This window comes from Schistocerca serialis, chromosome 2 (genome assembly GCF_023864345.2).
Source record: "Schistocerca serialis cubense isolate TAMUIC-IGC-003099 chromosome 2, iqSchSeri2.2, whole genome shotgun sequence".
Lineage (NCBI taxonomy): Eukaryota > Metazoa > Arthropoda > Insecta > Orthoptera > Acrididae > Schistocerca > Schistocerca serialis.
Genome location: NC_064639.1, coordinates 189,905,875 through 189,927,111, shown reverse-complemented (window position 1 = coordinate 189,927,111; position 21,237 = coordinate 189,905,875). Strand labels below are relative to the sequence as shown.

Here is a 21,237-nt window from a genome sequence, read left to right as displayed (position 1 = left end):
ATGACAGTCAGCTACTTAAACATCAGTATCACGAACAAGAATACTAATATTTTAGGTGTTTACAATTGCTAGAGTTGAGAAGGCATTTGTAAATAATGATTTGACCCCATGCCTCAGACTTCTTTTTGTGCCATCTCACAGTATAGATGTATTATTAGTGGTCCTTTCTTTCAATAATCTGACATGTCTCTTGGCATTTTTGACATAACAGATAATTATGCATTTGAATGCCCTCAGTACATTGCTGTCAAGATAATTTCTTTACAAGATGTCTGATTGAAATTGTCCTGGTGAGCTTTTTCATTATTAAAACATTACAGTAGATAGGATACACATTAGCACTGTTATTTGCTGCATGTAAGTTGATTTCGTTTTCTTTATATATTTGAACACACAGACACCAGTAGACTGCACTGTTTTGACAGGTCCCGTTTGTGGAAAACTTACCTAATTTGTAGTTCATAATTTGTTCCTCACAAGTTTACCTTCATGCTAGATAACTAGTCCTCTCTGCTACACAATCATGAGATGATTGCTAATAAGATGTTAGCATGTGTGTTAATTTGCCAGCATCATTTCAATGTGTATGTAATGTGTACTGTGATGAATTTAAATTTTTTGGTGTTTGCTTTGCTTTCTGATTTCATGTACAATTCAAAAAATTCTCATGCAGCTTTTTTTCCTCACATGCCTACACAGTGGATTCCGCTGAGCGAAGGGTTGGCAGGTATCGTTTACTTTCTGACTCGGAATACAGGCATGTAAATGAACTATTTGAGTCCTGAAGGCCCAATAAGGGCTGTAATGGGTTAACTTGCTTACAGTAATCTGAAGGTGGGAGAACAGTGAACAAACAGTGTGTCCATTTTATAGAACCATTTTACAAGTGTACAAAACCTTGAAGAAAGGTGTATAGAAGATAAAAAGTATTTTCGATATTTACCTGAATTTATGTTGCCTGGTGCAGAATTATTTATATCTGTTTTTCATAACTGTTCATCAACATTATGCAAGACAACTGTGAGGAAACATTGTTAATATTTCTCTTATTTTAATGAGTCATACAAATCCACATTCAAATTTTCACTCCTGTAGCACTGTGCTGTTTTAGCTCAACTAAGAAATAAAGATACATTTTCATTTTCTGAAGTGATCTTTGAATGTATGATGTGGCACAAAATTATGGAAGTTTTGTTCCAAAAATTTCTGCTTGTATTTTAAAATATTCTGGATGTTTCTATTATTAGATGATGTGAGGCAGTGTTTAGTGCAATACAAATAAGTTGACATGTCGTGTAAATTGAAAAGCATTTGTGTTGTGGCTATGTTTCATGTAGTTCACAGAATAAATGCAAGGTTTCTTGCTATTATTTCAGTCATATTTTTGCATTTGTCATTATTGCAGTTTACTGTTGACCTAATTGTCTAAAAGACACCCTTAATCTTGTAAATGAACAACATAAATCAGTTTTTGTCATGAGTAAATAAAATGAAATGAACAGTGAAGTATATGTTGCATTTTCATTTTGATGCCTAGGTCTTTGAACTAGGAATGTACTTCGGTCCTTTCTAAGCCACTGTTACTTTCTTTTTATTTCTTTAAAAATGAAAAAAATCAAAATGCTAGGGAAAAATGGTGTATGATCTTGAAGACTTCCATGTACATATGTACGTCTGCAGTCCTGCATTGCCAAGATAACTGATTTGCAATTAACAGGTTGTGTGTGGGGTGTTGGTAGTAGGTTTGTATGGTTTTAGTTGACTTTCCATCATTCTTTAGCTGCTTCATTTTGACAGGAGTATGTCCTCTTAGACCTGTTGTCTATGTTAAACTTAGCATAACAATCACAATAATAAACATTATAGTTGTGTTTAGTGTGCTGTAGAGAGATCAGCAGTAGATAGTGTAAGGGACCTCCATGGAGATCTGAACAACAGTTAATTCAGTGCTTCTTGCTTCAGCCACTCTCATCCATTAATTGTGGAGCTTCCTATTATACATTCGGCCACAGCAAACTGTGTAAAAATATTAAACACTTTCATTTGTCATTTCGGACATGCGTGGCCCCTGTGAAGTAACTGATAATACATACTATGATTATTTAACTTTCCAGAGACAAAATGTGGAATATGTATACAAACAATGGATTTGTAGTCTTGGCAATAGATGTGAATGAGCACTGCATTGAACAGGTCTTTGAGTTCTGTACTCCAAAGGTAGACATGGAATCGTACAATATCGCATTTCTGGCAATATAGAATACTCCAACAAGAATTTTACAATTTTATGTGGAGATTCAAATATTAATTTTCTACCTCTGATAGTTTTGACGAAGGGCATCTAGAGTTACTGATTCTTCCTTTGGTTTATTACATTCCCAGCAGGATTGTAAGAACATAGTGCAAAAGAGATTGCTAATTTATTTCTAAATTCAACTGTCATTCATGAAATTGGCGAGTCTTGTAATAAACAGGTTGATCAACCATGATGGTCCAAGGTCAGCAATAAATCATTGCCATGAATCAGAGGTAGCTGCTGAGAGAGAGGTAAAATTTCACAGAATAACGAATGGTGACTCAGTTTTGCTATTCAGGGGGGATTAACAGGATGAACAATGAGGAAAAGTGTACAGAAGATCCACATATGAGGGATATTTGGAAAGTAAGGTCCGAATCACTGCAGCTAACGAAATGTCGCACAAACTTTGAAACGCATATGTGCATCACCTCCTGGCATACCTGGATCACCAAGCGACACCATTTGCATTGTTATTGTCCCACTGTGCTGTTTACAGTGTTAGTTCAAAATGTTTAAAACAATAGAGCAGCTGCTGACTGTGAAATACAGTCAATGATTTGCAGCAGCAGATATTCTTTGATAGATAAGTGAGGTGTACAGCCCAAATGCTATGAGTGACAGCAATGTGCATAAGTGAGTGAGAGCTGTCAAGGGAAGATAGGGAAAATGTCAAAGATGGACTGCGATCAGGCCAGCCATCATTGCTCTCAGAGGATTTGGTCAAAGCCATGTACAAAAAGATTCATGTAGACTGGCAATTCACAATTGAAACTATAGCATTGGAATTTCCAAATTTGGGTCGAACAATTTCGCCGTTTGAAAGGTTGCAGTTTCACAAATTGCGGGCACATTGGGTTCCCAGGCTGCTTACTGAGAAATGCGAAATGGAAAGAATTGCCTGTGCTCTTGATTTATTATTTATTTGGACTAATATAGCGAAGATGATCAATTTCTAGAGACCATTGCTGCAGGGAACAAGACTGAGGTTTTTCACATGTCCACAGACACACATCAGTCAATGGAATGGCATCACTTGACATCACCAGTCAATCAAGGCCAGGCAAATTATACTATTAAACTAGATATGCAAGTGATCTCTAATATAGAGCCATGTGCCCCCTTTCCACATAGCAAACATTTTTGAGAAGATACAATTCAACAGTATTTATAACCACTTTTTTGAGAAAAATCCTTTAACAGCAGCTTGACGTGGCTTCCGTAATGGCTTCTTTACTGGGAAAGCGGTAAATGATTTCGCAAGTTCAGTTCTAGTAGAAATAATCAAGAAAAATGAATTTGTTAGTATTTTCTGTGATCTTGTCAAGGTCTTTGTGGAGATTATAAAATTCTAAGACAGAAACTAAACAGTAAATAGCTCAGGATCAAATAACAACAGTACGGAAAGTTGTTGTTAGAGGAGGAACCAGAATGACATGTCATTAAAGGCATTTTCCATGCCTTTATCTCAAGAGTGGAAAATGGGTCACATTAGCAGATAACGTAACAGGAATAAGATAAAATTCAGAGGGGCTTAAATATGGTGTCTTGGCTTACTGTAGTTTTTAATGTATACAAAAGATTTAACTAGAACATCAGATGATCTTGAAGAACTGTAATGTTTGCTGAAAACTAAAGTATACTCATAAAGGGCCCAAACTCATCCAAACCACTGAACTCATTTGGGAGAATAGTGGTTCAAATACTCATGATGCCTCCCATACTTAGGTTTTCTACGAATTTAAGAAACCGGTTAAGATGAATGCGGGAATGATTCCTTTGAAAGGTCGCAGCAGATTTCGGTGTGGCGAATTTCCTTCCTCAATCCAAATGTGCAGTGCTTGAAATGACGTCGTTGATGGGATGTTAATTGGGATTTAACTTCCTTCATTCCATCCCTGACACACCGATACAAGATATAGCTCGACGATTATTGTAACGATCTTACCACTGGTTCACAGCAAACAGTTGAACCCTTACTCTTGTGATGACTCGTATTATGCAATTCCAGACAAGCAAAAATGACATACTTGCACCAGTAGTGAACCCAATTGGCACAAATTGGATGAGGCTTCATATGTGGAGTTCTAGGCATCAAGATGAATAATAAACAGATGATACCAGCACATGGATGAGTTTACAGAAAACCTGTTCTGCCCACTTTGCACGTGGAAATATATGTGCTTAATGACAGGAGTGAATTTTGGATGATCTGCTAAGTTAATACCACAGTACTAGAATTCAAAATAATTTCAATATATACTTTGTGCGCCTATCAAGGATTCAATAAGGAATATCTTTGTACAGATTAGCAGTTGATATCACGCTGAAAATTGTTGTGTGGTTCAAAAAAGTTGACAAATTACTCCATTACCCACTCACAAGGTTTGATTTGGGCTTGGGGATGTAACTTCTGCTAAACTCTGATGTTTGTAATAATCAGATTTAGTCTTTGCTGATATAGCCCGTTAACAGAAGACCAAAAAAGGTAGAATACGGGAAAAATTTCATGTAGTAACAAATTTTTGTGCAATGGTACGAGAGTGTGTCATGAACAGTGTAAGCAAAATACCCATTGGTGGTATGTTGTAAGCATGGGAGTTGGGGGACATGTAAAGGTAACTGTTTTTATGTTTTCGTTGAATAACTTGAAAACTGTGGCTTCTAGCAAAAGTGTTTCCCAGTACAAAATTAATTTATATTAAATTTCCTACTAAAAAGTTCCTATTCGTGTTTTCTGTGGGGCTAATAGTTTCTGCGCTCCAAGGGATGGAAAAATTGCAGATTTTAAAAATAGAGTTGTAATGGCATAAAATTACAGTTTACTTTTGAATGAAGTGGGTTAAGAACAAATATTAAATGTGTGTACTTTAACGAAATCGCTGTGTAAATTTCGTTAAAGAATAAAATTTGCTTTTAAGTTAATTTTCTTTACCTTACTTTCTTTGCGTGCGAACTTTGTTGTAGAACCTCTCTCTTATTTACGTGTGGTAATAAAAATTTTTCACTTTCAAAAGAATTACGTACATTTAAAAAATTACGTGAATTCATATTAACTGATTAAGAATATTTGGTTGAAAATTAAATTCTTTACATCATTCGGCCTTGACACACATTTTCTAAATGCAGTGGATTTTTTGTTAAATATTTTTACTGAATTCTTTCCCGGCGTTAGCTTTTGAACACAAGATTATCACTATTAGCAGAAAATGGTTAATTATTACCAAGCCGACATTTAATTATCACTGATCAAACCTACTTCGCTATACATTAAAGTTATTTGAAAGAACCAAAACTGTTAAATTTCAATGTTAACTATCCGTCTAAGAATGCACAAATGTGTAACTAATTTTTTTTTTTTTTTTTTTTTAAATCTCAGTCGGTCTCTGGATCGCTGTAAAAGAAGAACATTCTCTTAGTTCACTGTTAATGTTTATCTATCTGTTCCCGATTTACGGGTTTGGTTGATTTTTCCTTTAGCGGAACAATTTTTTAAATGTGCCACCGCTGCAAATTGATCGGTCACGGCACAGCCCAGCAACACCGCTAAAAAATGCTGAAAACTCTTTAAAGAAATATTATAGATGACATGGGCAAACTAATTTACATTAATAATACACACTTTTTATAAATTTAAATATATTTTTACCATAACAATTATTCAACTCACATATGCTCGTAATTTCCCCTTCAATGGCGGCTAAATCTAGATACAGACAAATGACGTCTACCCATTCACCAAATACATCGACACAGCTTCCTACCGCTTTCAGCTCTAAACGAGGAAGACCAAAGAATACATAGTGCATTGTGCTTCTATAGTATTGCTGACTATTAACATTTCTTTGTAATTTCACGACATTATTTCCCTCTGGCTGAATTTCACATCTCTGTTATCTCAGATATTGACACATTTCGCAATTACATATTTAATATAGAAATATTACCATCCTAAATACAGAGAGAATATTACTACAAAAAATATTACAATAATAACAAATGTCTTTTACACAAAATTCAATAATATTTTTTGTTAAATAATTACATTATATACAAATTGCTCAGAGTGGCGTATATGGTACAAATAAATTTCAGTTTGTTAATGTGTGAGTTTGCCAGGGAACGTTACAGTACCATGTCTAAGTGCAGTAGGGAAAAATTGTGTTGTGGGTTTGTAAAAGGGTGACTGGGAGGGAATGGAGGGTAGAAGTGCAAGAAAAAGTAGGTCACCAGACTATGGTCATGCACTTCCTTCTTTCTTAGGTCTGCAAAATGAAGAGTCAGCAGGAGCTTTCCGACTGTCCCTATGCCAGTAAGTCACATGAACCAACTACAGGATGTTTCACAGAGTTACACTTGCCTTCTGCAGCATGCCTTATGAATCACTGGTGATGCAGTGTGTAGACATGCCTAGGGAGGTTGTTTCTGTGCCACAGAGTGCATTAACACTTAATGGAATACAGGTATGAGTTGCTAATAATACCAATGAAAGAAACACATATGGACAGAAACTACAAAGATTTGTGCACGCTGCTCTACACTGTTAGAGGAGAAATTGATTCTTAGTCTTCCTGTATGGCAGCTGTAGCATTTTTTCAGGAAAGGTGACTTTGAACACTCCTTGCTTTTAATTTTACAGGCAGACTGTACCTCTCCAACATTTTCTGTCTAGTTCTGTTACGAGAGTTGACAAACTGACTTCAGTGATCTAGTGCTTATATAGTGGAGTTATTTCAGTGTATTAAATGACTACTTCTTTGCATTTGTCAAGTGAACTATTATGTTATGAGCAACAGCTTGAGCTGTCAACCGTCTACCAAACTGAAGAGCCTGTCCCAAGTGTAACATGTTGTCAACAACATCAGTTTTATTGTTTCTACTCTCTGGCTGAAACACTTTTTACAGCATCACCCAACATTGAAGAGACTCCAAGACTTAAATGATCTCCCTCTGAACACTGGTAGGACTCCTAAGTATTATGGAAAACTTCAGATATTTCAACATACATCAAACAATGCAGATTACTGTTCTAGACTTGAGTCCACTGCCATCAGAAACACATTCACATCCACCTTTCAAGATGTACAGTGAATGTGTTGTAAGTGGTTCCACTCAGTGCAGTCCATTCTAAAAGTGGTAGCAATTCCTGAATGGAAGAGATTTATGCAGTTTACCAGTAGCACAATTAATAGTGAGGGAAGTTCAGTGACTTTCTGGTCAGTCATTAGTTTACCACTGAGTGATTACAATACAATCACATGGCTTTACAGTACCCTGTCAATGACGTGCAGCAGCAAGGTGCCACATTTAGCAATCAAATCCTCTTCCTCCAACACTAAAAAGGTCGCTGACATAACACTTACAAATTATGCACTTCTCAGCCATTGTTCATGGGAAGATATTTTAAATTGAAGCTCACTTAATAAACTGAAAATAACTTCATGACATAAACATGAGCTCAGTGAAGTCTTTTTATCTATTCACATAAGAGAGCTAAACAGGAAATGCTGGTGAAGTATAGTCTGTCTGTAAACTGAAATGTGAGTGGCACTTGAAGTGGGAAAGATCGCCTTTCCCAGAAAAACAGCACAGCTGTGTGTGTGCGTGCATGCGCATGCATGCAGTGTCACGTGCCCTCACTGCACTGTATTAGAAAATGCAGAGAGGTTTGGGATTTAGACCAGACATTAGTGCGAAGTCTGGTGATCGTGAACTTCACCTCACCATCTCTCCTTCCCTTGCCGATCAAATATTGGCTGTAAAAGAATTTTTCACAACCAAGATTCAAACAACAGTGTGCACAGATTTATGTAGTTTTTATCCATAGATGTTTCTTGTTTTAGTGTTATTAGTAACAGACATCTGTTTTCCATGTAGTGTTAATGCAGTTTGTGGAAAGCTAACACCTGCTCTATCCTCACCTCCTTCCCCCAGTATGTCTGTGCACTGTGTCCCCAGTGTGTTGCTGCTGCCAAGGGTTGGTATACTTTGTGAAACATGCTGTAGTTGCTTCTTATGATGCTCGCTCTTCAGTTTGCAGATCTGTAAAGGAGGGAATTGGAGATGGCAACCACCTGTTGTGACCTTCTTTCCCCTCGCGCTTCTACGCTTCACTGCCACCTCCACCACCCTTTTACAATGTCAGAACACAATTTATTTCATAGTATGACTCTAATGCACGTAGATGTGGTACACAATTTAATATTTGTTCTTAGGCCACTCCCTTTAATAGTAATTGCTGTTTTTAATCATGTGTGAGTTTTGCATCCCCTGCAACATGGAAACTATTAGTCTCAGAGAAAAAAATAAATAAGGCCCCTATTTGTAGGATTTTAGTATAGCTTAATTTTGTACTGGGAAACATTTTCACTAAAAGCTGTGGTTTTAGAGCTATTGAAGGAAATCAAAAAGAAGTGGCCTTTAAACAACTACATCCAATATAATTCACTTCCCAAACTTCTCCCAGGTTTCCTTTACTACTTGCCCAGTGCACAGATTGAATAACATGGCAGATAGGCTACAGTCTTGTCTTGTTTGTTTGTTTCTCAACTATTGCTTCTCATTCATATCCTTAGACCTATGGTCAGCAACTGGTGGATTGTGATAGAGATCTGGACCATGGAAGAGCAAAAACTAGAATGCCAAAAATTTTTTGAAAGTGTGTATTACTCAAGTCAGTCTTTTAAAAAATATTTTTCTGCAGATAAGATGTTTCAGTGCCACCCTTATCATTTTTATAGTATTTACAAGTAATTTGATTAGAGTTCTTAATGGTTAGTAGGTAGATTAAATACATAATTGCTATGCTGTGTAGCACAGGAGAGTGCGCTGGGGAGTGGGGATGGAAGGGAGCGAGCTGGTTGGCCATCACAGCATGTTATGTTGGTCCGCTTGAAAGCTCTGTACACCCAAAGCCAGCATAAGAATTTTATTTCATGAAATAGGAAATTTTGTAAAGACAGTCTTTTACTCTGGCAACACATGAAGAATCTTTTAATCGGAATAGACATATCCATTTTAACAGGATTTTTGTGCTTGTAACTCAAGTGCAAGCTTAATGCCACTTTATGAAACTTGGATGTGAAATAACAATTTTATATTTTGGGCGGGTATATACAGCGGCAGTGACCTGCGATGTGGAAGTGGCCCCTTTGTGAAGCGTTGACATAAACTTTGACATGAAAGCATCTCCTTTCCGAAGCTTCAACATGCACTTTGTGCTGGGTGGCAGTATTTTCATAAAGAACAAATCTAAATAAAAAGTACAAATTTTATTGTCCCTTCATCAGTAGTTGCTGCAATCTCATTCAGAGCTGTTGTTAATTTTTTTTGTTATTATCGAGTCTTGTAACGTTCCCTTTCATTGATATGGATCTTAAAAAGCCTAAAGCTGATAGTGAAAATACGAAGTTTTTGACTGATTGAACTGAACAGTTTTGTTTTACACTGACTGATAGACCTACGAAACAACTCATCAGCAGTTCCAAAAAAACTTTCCTCTGGGTACTGAAGCTGTCAAGAAAAACTCCAAGCATATCTGGCTTCTTACAGAAAAAGCACCATCTTACTAAATCACTCTATGAATGGGCAAGATAATTCTTCCAAATGAGCATTTGTGTGTGTGTGTGTGTGTGTGTGTGTGTGTGTGTGTGTGTGTGTGGAAAAAAGTATGTTGGAAGTGGCCGCAACACTTTTTGAAGTGAAAAAGAGTGTTTTTGCCTCAATTCGAGGTATTCCATTGTCAGCAAGAAGCAGTTCAAGAACCAATATTTTAGCAACTGACAATAAAAGTAGTTCGTTCAAATTTCTGCAGAAAATGGCTTGCTATGCCGTAGCATTTGATGAATTATGACACTGTTGATGGAGGACAAATGTCTACTTTTGTGCAATTTTTGGATATTAAAAGTAAAGCATTTAGAGACGAACTTTTGGCATGAGTACTGAGCTGCAAGAAAGTGGCAAATTAATGTATGACCTGATGCAAAGTGTGTCATCTTTCCATCACAGGCAGGATATCTCTGAAAAAGACATTGCAGGTCAAGAATTATTCACTTTCCAACAATTCTTGCTTAAAAAAAAATAATTCTGTAATTGACATTACAGTATTTTCAAATTTTATTTCCCTCTCTGATTTTTGAATGCAATTGTGCCTATCTACTGTATTTCATATTATTTTGTGAGTGAAAGTTGAAGTAAGTTACTAAGGAATATGAGCTGGCTTCTATTTCGTACCTCAGTAAAAATTTTCAAAAGTGTCCGGATCCCACCTAAAATTACCTGTCTACTCCTGCTTTAGGGCTCAAGCAGCTGTTGTCTGTTTGCGATAAGAGTGTTAGGCAGCTGCCTTGTATTTTTCTCTCTGCTGTCTTCAGAATTTCAGTCTCAACATATGGAATGTTTTTTATGAATGTTGCTTTGTCTTATTTCAACCAATCTTTTAAGATAAGTCATAGGATCATATTGTCATGTGTTCCTGTAGTTCTGAAGAACGTAAACTGGTCCTCCAAGGTTGGCATCTACCTGCTTACATATTCCTCTGTAAATAATTTGTCAGTATTTTGTATTATTGACTTATTAAGCTGATGGTTTTGTCACATTCTCTGCTGTAACCAACTTTTCTCCAAAGGCTTCTTTAATTTTCCTACAGGTGCAATCTATCTTTTCCATATTCATACATACTTCTACGGCTTTGCATTAGTTATGTAACCATTCCTGTTTCCCCATTTTGGACTTTTTGTCCATCTCACTTTTTAACATATATATATTCCCTTTTGCCTGCTTCATTTGTTGTATTTCTATATTTTCTCCTTTCATCAGTTAAATTTAGTATCTTGCCTTATCCAAGGATTTCTACTATACCTTGTCTTTCTGCTTATTTGATCCTCGGCTGTCTGTACCATTTCATCTCTCAGATCTACCGATTTGTCTTTTATTGTATTCCTGTCACTGTATGAGAAATACTGATTTTGAAACTCTTGACAATCACTGGTTCTTCAAACTTATGCAGCGCTCATCTCCTTAACCCTGTGGTACATGACTTTCACTGCAGTGGACAACTTTTAATGGTCAATTCTCTGGCGTTTTCAATCAGTCATGAGGCTGCAAATTCATGCAGGATACAACACCGGTAGGGAGTGCCCACTGCAGTGAACTGTGTGCATTTGCAGCCTCAGGACTGATTGAAAATGCCAAAGAAGTGACCACTGTCCACTGTAGTGGATGCTATGCGCCACAGGGTTAATTTGCTACTTTTCTGCAATTAGGATTTAGTCTGCAGTTGGTAACCAATAAATTTTGGCCAAAGTGTACATTTGCCACTGTAAGTTCTTCACAGTTTAAAGTGTATTTAAGAAAACTCTTTTATGCCATTATGTAATCTACCTTAAACCTTCCAACATCACCAAGTCTTTTCCTCATATACAAATCATGTTCCATGAATCCTTAAACAAGTGTTAGCAGTAATTAAATTTTGCTTTGTGCAAAATTCTATCAGATGGTTTCCCTTTCATTCCTTTCACCCAGTCCATGTTCTGCTATTTTTGCTTCTCTTCCTTTTCCTTCTAACAAATTCCAGTCTCCCATCACAATTAAATTTTTATCTCCCTTAATTATTTGAGTAACTTCTTTTACCTCTTCATACATTCGTACATTCGTACATCGTCGTCGTCGTTGTCATTGTTGGCTTTGTGTCTGTCTTGGCTACAGTAAATGTGTTCCCTATGCTTTCCTCAGTAGTTCACCTGTATTCTTATTTTTTTTATCCCTTATTAAATCTTCTCCTGGATAGCCCCATTTGATTTTTGTGTTGATAATATTGTACTCACCTGACCAGAAGTCCTGTTCTCCCCACCAGTGAACTTCAATAATTCCCATTATATCTAACTTCAAGCTATTACGACGAAAAAGGTGGGTTTGCAGCGACAAACTTTAGCTGCCATTTGCACTTGATATATTTTCACTGTGTCGGATCTGTCAATTACCTGTTATAAATCTTGCTGATGAACTGTCATCTTTAGAAATTGTTTTGGTGGTCTAGCTACTTTGCACACCATCGTGTACAAACTTCCTTTTATTCTATCCTTGATGGATGATGCTGGAATATTAGATCAACTTCCAGCTACTAAACAAACTCCGAACTCTCATTTGCACTACTCCGTATTTAAAGTTTTTAAAGTCTCACAGTGGCAGACCTAATCAATTGTAACTCAAAATAGTTGAACCAAACATTTAACACATTCTGGTACATAATGTGTGATCCTTGCACCGTACATCAAAGTTATTTTTTAATGTAAGAATGATTCATTTGTTTTGGGTACCTGTTGACACTGTTGGTAGCCCTCTTACTCTGAGCTGTCTGTGATGCCACCAACTCGGTGCCAAAGTCTACATATACCCTCATACAGCAAGTGAACACTGTACATCAGATGACTGCTCACTGCTGCCCTTGTTTTTATAAAGTACAGAGTGGGGCTCTTAGTATCTGTTCCTCTTCTATATATTACTTTAACTGGCACGAGTACCGATAGTGGGCCAGGGTATTTGATAAAACACTCTGTTAGACTACACTATCCATTTCTCTCTACAAAAAATCAAATGTATCTACCTGATAAAGGAATCTAACATTCTGCATTTTGACCTGTAGAATGTCAGTTCATTTTTTTCTGATGAAAACTTCCTCAGTTATTCCATGTATGGAGATGGGAATGGGGGACCGTTTTATAGATGTTGCAATCATCATTAAACCATATAGGTAGAGTTTCATGTTCCTAAGAAGTACAACAGCTATTGTTATTCATTGATTTCAGCTGTTTGCAGTACCAGTGTAGGAAAACCATTAATGATTAATGTTTAAAGGCCAGATCAGTCAATCATCCAGACTGTTGATTCTCCAACTACAGAAAAAGCTGCTGCAACTCTCCTGGAACTATATAACCCCTCCAGTATGCTTGTCAAATGTTGTGTTACATTGTATGAAATGAGCTTTTGATGATGGGTAAGCCACATTTCCTGATTTAAGTGTCTGGGGAAAATTCTGTAACTGTACTAATTGACATATCAGTCTTGTATGAGTTCAAATACCTGATGATTTGTACGACACGCAGTAAACGAGAGATTATGTAGGATGTCTGTAGCTGATTGTGTATGTCACAAGTGTTGCAGTGTGCACCCGCAGCCTGCGGGAAACATGTTAAACCTCATGGTCAGTGGGGTGGAAATGGCATTTGCTGTCACTGAATAATGCTTCTACCCTCTGTATTGCAAAAAGCAACCTCACTCTGATTATGGCCAACTTTACTTGCTGCTTAAAACCTCACATAAGTCCATAAGATTCTTTTTGCCTATCTTATGAAATCTGTATCTACCCCACTGATACTGGGGCAATAGTAACAAGACACTCCTACATAAATCACACGTGTCAGAATCTCTGATGAATTCAATTACAGTCAAACCAAATACTTATTCCTGGAAATATGCTAAATATCCTGACTTGTTCATACAACACTGGGTTACCAGCTCTTTCTCCTATGGTAGTTTCAATATTGAAAAACAATTGATACATCACAGAAGGTGTGTCACCAGGCAGACAGTAAATAGTACTCAAGGGGAACTTTCTAACTACTCATGTCCAGCAGAAGTTTAAGTTGAATGAAAAACGGTTCCCAAAACCTACTCTCAAAATTCTATCCAGTTAGTAAATACAGTACCTATCTCCAGAATTGACAAATTTTATGTTACTGTGTTGTCTGTAAAAATTAAATCATTTGATACAGTTGGTTTCACAAAGCACCAGAAAGTTGATGTAAAAAATCACTTTTCGTGACACTATGTACACGAATCAAAAGTTTACCAACACTACTCTGAAGCACAACTTGTTGTTTGCTATGTTAACTTCCTATAGCAAAGATCACATAAATTCTTCTTCATTTCTGCAGTCTTATGGCCTTCAAAAAATTTTTGTTTATAAAATGTGTTCATTGAGAGTTAGAACCTCATGCTGTGTTGTCATTATGGTGATGAAGGCCGTGACCGAAAGCTTTATGCAAGTGTCTTTAATTGTGCCTGTCTGTAACTTACTGTGTCGTCTTTATGGTAAGTAGCAGTCAGTCTTTTCCTACCTCGTTGACAATGTTGTAAAATGCTTGTGTGCACATCTGTTTAAATCTGCATGCCATATTCCATACATTGATGATCCAGCTTTGTTAGATGAGGCATACAGTGCATGTACACAAATGTACACGGACATTGCTATGTGCGTAAGTTGCTTTTCAGTTGTAAATGTTTTATATCTGACAAACCTTTGTATAATGTGCTACATTTTATCCACCATAATGACAACATGGGATGAGTTTCTAACTCACAGTGAACACATTTTGCTACAAAAACTTTTTGAAGACCAGAAGATGACAGTCATATTTGTCAAAAACGATTCTCAGGAATAAACAAGAATTTATATGATCTTGGCTATAGAAATTTCTTCACCAAGTAAAACAGACCACTCCTTCTAATTTCTCAACATGGAAAAAAAACTAGTTATTAATACTTGCATTTTTTCTGCTGGCACTTTATGCAGGCATCAACTGTTTCAGAATTTGATTACCTGTAGCGCTTGTCTAAGAACCATAAAGCTCTAGTCCATTATAATTAGAAGATGGATAATCAGAATATCAATTATGGGTTATTCCATGGGATGTGATTAAGTTATTTCAGAAGTCATGCATACCATTCATCGAAATAGAAAAGCTGTATTACTAAAAATATACATTTAGTGCAAGAACCAGAGCTGTTACATTTCTGTTGTCCAATTTTGAAGTACCAGAAGGGAGAAGCTTGGCGCTGTAATGTGTTGAAAGTGGCTTCTGATAGTCACATGGTTCAATGCGTACGTAACACCATGTTCGCTTTCGACATGAAATACTTGAGCCAAATTATGTCTGGCTCTCGATTCTGTGTATGATACTTCTTGCATATGTACAACTGTCTGTATATCTTTTGGCCAATAATACCGTTTCATATGCAAAATGCAGTTTTACCCTTGTACAACAACATAATAACTACAAGTGACAAGCAGTGCACACAACTCTTTTCTAAGATTCTTGTCAATGGGGCTTGCAGCTTAAACTAAGTCGAAATACTAAATTTTATAAGAAGTCAATTCCAGTAATTGCAGTATAATTTTTTATTTGCTTTTATTTGGAGATTCCTGCACAATAAGCTTGTCTGTTTTGGCTTACCGTGCCATTTTCAAGTGCACATTTAGGTGAGTTGACAGTCGTGTGGCATACGTGGGCCAACTGTGAGTTGTCTTTTGGGAAATATTATTATTATTATTATTATTATTATTATTATTATAATCATGTAGTTTTTATTATATGGTTTTTTGTGATAACTCTTTGACAGCATCTAAGAATACCAACTATCAGTTAGCTGTCAAACAATCATCACAAAGAATTTTGTATTATAAAAACTTCATGATTAATAAAATATTATTTCATAACAGACAGCCTACAGTTGGTCCCTAGATGCCATATGATTGCCAACTCCATCTAGACGTGCACTTGAAAGTGGCATTGTAAGCTGAAACAGGCACGCTTGTTGTGCTGAAATTTCCAAATACAGGCAAATAAAAAGTTACATTGCAGCTGCTGGAATTGATTTCTTATAAAATGAAAAGATTTTGTGTCCTCTTGGTACATGCTGGAGGCCAGACTTTGCCAACAAATGTAGGAGGTGCCCTCTCATTCGCAGATGCACATATTCATCCTGCATTGCATTTACAAAAGTTGTTGTTGTTGTTGTTGTTGTTGTTGTTGTTGTTGGAAAACCTATGCAATTCTTAAAACATCTGTATAATTGTTGAAGTACAATTACAGAAGATTATTATCCCTATGTTAAATACTATTAAATCTACTGACAAGAATTATATTGATTTAACTTCTCAAACAAGCTAATTTTTTAAATTACTGTCCCTAGCATTTTGGCCATAAGATCCTTTCTTTCCAACTTGATTAATCAATAAAGTTTAACTACATTTTAATAACTAACTATTTTTGGGTTTCAAAATTTTATGCACCAAGCAACAGACATATCGGAGATATAGAATGAGCAATCAGATGAAAACCCGCCCACCCAGATGTTGCCAGAGTTTGACTGGAGAGTCCTTACACATCTTCCATACAGTCCTGATCTTTCCCCATGAAATTTCAATTTACCTTAATCAATAAGAAATTTTATGTTGGTGGAGCAGTCAGAAGTTTGGTTCGCTAATAGCATTCTATCACTTTAACAAACACGATTCAGGCTGGAACTACAATTTTCTCTTACCAACAACAAAATGTTGTTAGCAGAAACTATTGTCCGCTGAATTGCATCATCATGCTGCAATGATTGAGAAGTGTCACTGTGTTTATATTGTTGTAAAACATGGACTCACATATAGTCTCCTATAAGAAGAAATTTTTGGTAGTACTGGGGCTGAAGCCCAACTCCTGTGTGTGGCATTCAGACATGCTGATTGCTCAGATGTGGAGTAGGTTATGCTATTGTTGCAGCTGTATGAAAGTGGCTTTCCTTTGCTTATTCACATTTTTGTGGCTGGGGACTTGTAGGCTTTTGTTAAACTCTTGAGAAATGATTGGCACATTTTTAATGGTAATCAGAGTGACTTGATGCCAATTTTTTTTTTTCTGTTGCTGTGTTGTGCTACTTGTGTGTGTGCATGTAAGTGTGGGTGCGCTGAGTGTGGTGTCGCTGGGCGAGTGTTTGAATTAGCTGCTGATTGTGTTAGTGCAAGCCTGCGACTGGAGGGCACCTGTGGGAGCCGTGTGTGCGGCACAGCCTTTGCTGCATAATCTGCTGGTGACTCGCGCATTCATGTGCACGAAGTAGTCATGACTGACATTCTCTGTGTTCATCCTGTTGTACCATTCTCGAGAGCCTTATTTCTGTTATTGTTCAGAGTTTTATGAATAAAGCCACATTCGTTTTCGTGTATTACTTGGATACTACAACTGTCTATGACAAACACTTGATCCATGTGTACAGGTGTCGGTTAAAATAATTCAAATACCCTAAATCAACAAATCTGTTACTGAGCTTTTTTTGCTTATGCATTGTAATACACTGACACTGGATATTGTATTCCTGTCATACTATAGCTCTGTTACTTGAACCACATACGTTGTGCCTTGTGTGTGCCTCAGTGATACAGCTAGCCATACTGTAGATGCACCCACAATGGAGGGGTATCTGTGAAGAGGTCAGACAAGAAGAGAGGCAGCAACCTTTCCAGTAGGTGGAGGAGTAATAATCTGGATGTTTGACTGATCTGGCCTTGTAACATCAGCCAACATGGCCTCAGTATGCTGGTACTGCAAACGGCTGAAAGCTAGGGAAATCTATATCCATTACTTCCCCCAAGGACAAACAGCTCTACTATTTGGTTAAATGATTATGGCATCCTCTAGGACAGGGCTTCACAACATACGTGCTCGCGGGGCAAGCTGTGAGCAGCAAGGCGCGAGCACGGAGTAGCGCGAGCACGCTACCCCCACTACCGGACCAGAACGGAGAGTGGGGAAAGTCATGTGGGGCACACAACAGCTGCCGCCAGTCAATGTAAATCCGCGGCCACCTGCAGGGATATCACTCACGAATTATTACTGCGACAAATGAAACAAATAAAGGAGAATGTACACATGCCACATAATTTTATTAGCTTAGTGTATGCCTCTACATTCGCATTAATTTGTGAACTGTTACACAATAAAAGGTGTCACTGAAGTGTGGGGTTCTCGGTTATCTTGTACTTTTTGCCCTTTACAATTGCATCTATGTTCGGAGTAATTGTGCTTGTGCATTTTAGGTGCAGCGTGCAGTTTAAATTTCGATCAGACAATGTGTTTCTCAGGCGCGTCTTGTTACATTTCATTGCAGAGAACAGTTGTTCACAAACATACGTGGAACCGAACATTGATATCATTGTAGCCACCAGTTTGTGCAAATGAGGAAATCTATCCTGAGGGAAGTGTCTGTAGAATTCCAAAATGTTTTCCTTGTTCTGAAATTTGTCTCTGTATTCTCTGTCACACTGCAGGTCAATAATTTCTTGCTGCAGCTCAGGACGAATGTCTTAAATATTCACTGAATATGGAGAGAACAGACCAAAATCACTGTCTAGTGCTGTCAGATCTTGAAAGCGCTGATCAACTAAACTATGTGAATAACGTTCAGTCTTTGTGAACATCTTGCATGGATGATAATTTAGGAAAATGAGCTAGGTTTCCTGTTTCCAGCTGACTCACCCAAAGTGTCAATTTCATTTTAAAAGCTCGTATTCGATCTATGAAATGAGTAATTAGCAGATCTTTACCTTGTAGTAAAATGTTCAAAGCATTCAGATGGCTAGTTAAATCTGCTAAGAACGCTAGATCACATTCAAACGTGCGCGCGCATTTCCCCTCCCTCCCCTCCCTCCCTTTCCGCGACCGTGCACCTGCTCGCGAGCACATGCCTGAGCAGACGCGAGTACTCGCGCTCAAAACCGGCCAGTTGTTAAGCCCTGCTCTAGGATAACATATTCCGGAGGTAAAATAGTTCCCCATTCAGATGTCCAGACAAGTACTACTCAGGAGGATGCTGTCATCAGGAAAAACAAAATCAGCATTCTAACGATTGGAGTGTGAAATTGTAGATGACGTTATTGAGTAGGTAGGTTAGACAATATAACAAGGGAAATAGATATGTAGCAATTACGTTTGGTGTGGGTTAGTGGAGTTAGGGGACAGGATGAACAGGACTTTTGCTCAGCTGAGTACAGGGTTATAAATACAAAATCAAATAGAGGTAAAGCAGGATTAGGTCTAATAATGAATTGGGAAATTGGACTGTTGGTAACCTACTATGAACAGCATAGTGTATTTGTTATTGTAGCAAAGATAAACACAAAGCCAACACCCACCACAGCAGTAAAAGTTTATAAGCCAACCAGATTTGCAGTTGATGAAGAGATTGAATGAATGTATTATGAGAGCCAAGAAATTTTTCAGATAGTTGAGGAGGAGGAGTAAAATTTAATTGTGATGGATGATTGGAATTTGTAGCAAGAAGAGGAAAAGGAGGAGATAGAACATGGCGTGGGGGTAAGAAATGAAGGAGGTAGCCACTGTGTAAAATTTTGCACAGAATGTAATTTAATCATCACTACTACTTTGCTCAAGAAGGAAGAGACAGAGACGCTGAAAGTTTCAGATTGATTATGTAATGGTAAGACAGAGATTTTGGAACTAGATTTTAATTTATAAGAGATTTCCAGGAGCAGATGTGCACTCTGACCATAATCGATTGGTTATGAACTGTAGATTAAACGTTTCGCAAGCACTTTTTTTGTAGCAACTTGGTGAAGATAACTTTTTTGTTCACCTCTTAGAATTGTGATCAGCTAACTATATTTATTTTTTGATAATTTTATTTTTGTGATTTAGGACCAAAAACTATGGTAGTCCTATATCTCCATGGTACCTTTATGGGTCTTAAAACTGTGGTGGTAAATGAGTTTCCCACTTCCCTTTTGTGAGCTGTTATGTGCTGCCATTACATGTAAAAAGACAATGAACAGATCTCTCTGTAATTCTTCAAGCTTACCCGGCGCGGTGTTGTCATGTTCATTAATCAGGTTTCTGCCGGTTATTTGCGTCTTTCCTGCATGACATTTCAACTGTGTCGCACAGTCTTCTTCAGGTGCTGTCCGATACTGATTCCAGTGTAGAACGAGTCCGGTATTTATGCCGACCTTAAGCCAGGCGTTCCCTCTGTGGTCTGCGTCGTGTCTGGCACTGTCCATGGTGTGCGCCGACCAATAGTAGCGGTTGCGGCATGGCTAGAAGAAAATGCCACAACCGTTGCTATTGGTCGGCGCGGCGAACACCACAGACAGAGTGCCAGAAGCGGCGCGGACCGCAGAGGGAATGCCTAGCACAACATAGGCATAAATACCAGACTTGTTCTACACTGGAATCAGTATCGGACAGCACCTGAAGAAGACTGAGAGTCATGCAGTTGAAATACTGTGCAGGAAAGACATGAATAACTGGCAGAAACCCGATTAATCAACATGACAACAGAGCTTTCTGTTTATGTTTTATGTTTTCTTTTACTGTATTTAAAAATATTTGTTACTGATTTTAAAATTTAATTACCACAATGTGAAAACAATCCTGGAAACTTTATTATGCAATAGTGATATGAGCTGATACACATTACAATAATGAATATTATGGAAGCAAAGCAGTGTGTTCCAATGACAGTTGATCCCACAACAAACAGAAACTGATTGTTGTTGCAGTTTTCGTACACCTGGGTCAGTGTAGAATAGACAGAGGTGTTGACATCTATTCCTAAAAGCTTTGGGATACCCCAAAGTTTTTGGTAAGTGTGCTTCACAAGGATCACAAATGATAGAGTAATTTTGTGGTAAGTATACTTCCCAAGCTCCTTCAGAAACTACTTTGGTGGTAACTGTACTTCCCAAGAACCATTAAAACACCATTGTTTGATGGTATATATACTTCCCACAGTCCCGAAGGCTATATTTCACAATAAACAGAAACTACAGCTGGTGCAGCGGATTGCTACTATATGCCAAGAGTGTACGGAAGAGGTAACACACACTACCTTAAATGCTGTAAAGAAATAAATTTAATGGGAAGTATCTCCCCCACGGCCTGCAAGAAAAGTAGGAAATTAAAGTTTCAAGAAAGAGAGGTTGTTGAGAGTTTCTAATTGAGCACCAGGCAGCTATTGACTGAAATGGGCAGGAATACAGTATAAGACGATCATATAGCTTTGAAGAATGACACAGTGAAGGCAGCAGATTAAGTATGTTGAAAGATAAGACTAGTAGAAGAAACCCTTGTGTATATCACAAAAGATACTGAATTTAGTTG

The 21,237-nt window shown here is 37.5% G+C and overlaps 1 protein-coding gene across 3 annotated transcripts in view; it reads left to right on the top strand.

Annotated features, from left to right (window-relative positions):
- LOC126456917 (phosphatidylinositol 3,4,5-trisphosphate 3-phosphatase and dual-specificity protein phosphatase PTEN) overlaps positions 1-21,237 on the top strand; it is a 279,017-nt gene that overhangs the window by 99,293 nt on the left and 158,487 nt on the right. Inside the window, exon 10 of one of the 3 annotated variants that reach the window (XM_050092852.1) lies at positions 700-1,383. The exons of the other annotated variants lie outside the window; for them this stretch is intronic. Within the exon in view, the coding sequence (XP_049948809.1) occupies positions 700-785 (86 nt within the window). The 3' untranslated portion in view covers positions 786-1,383. Of the gene's footprint in view, positions 1-699; positions 1,384-21,237 lie in introns of those variants that run through there. 3 annotated transcript variants of the gene reach the window in all.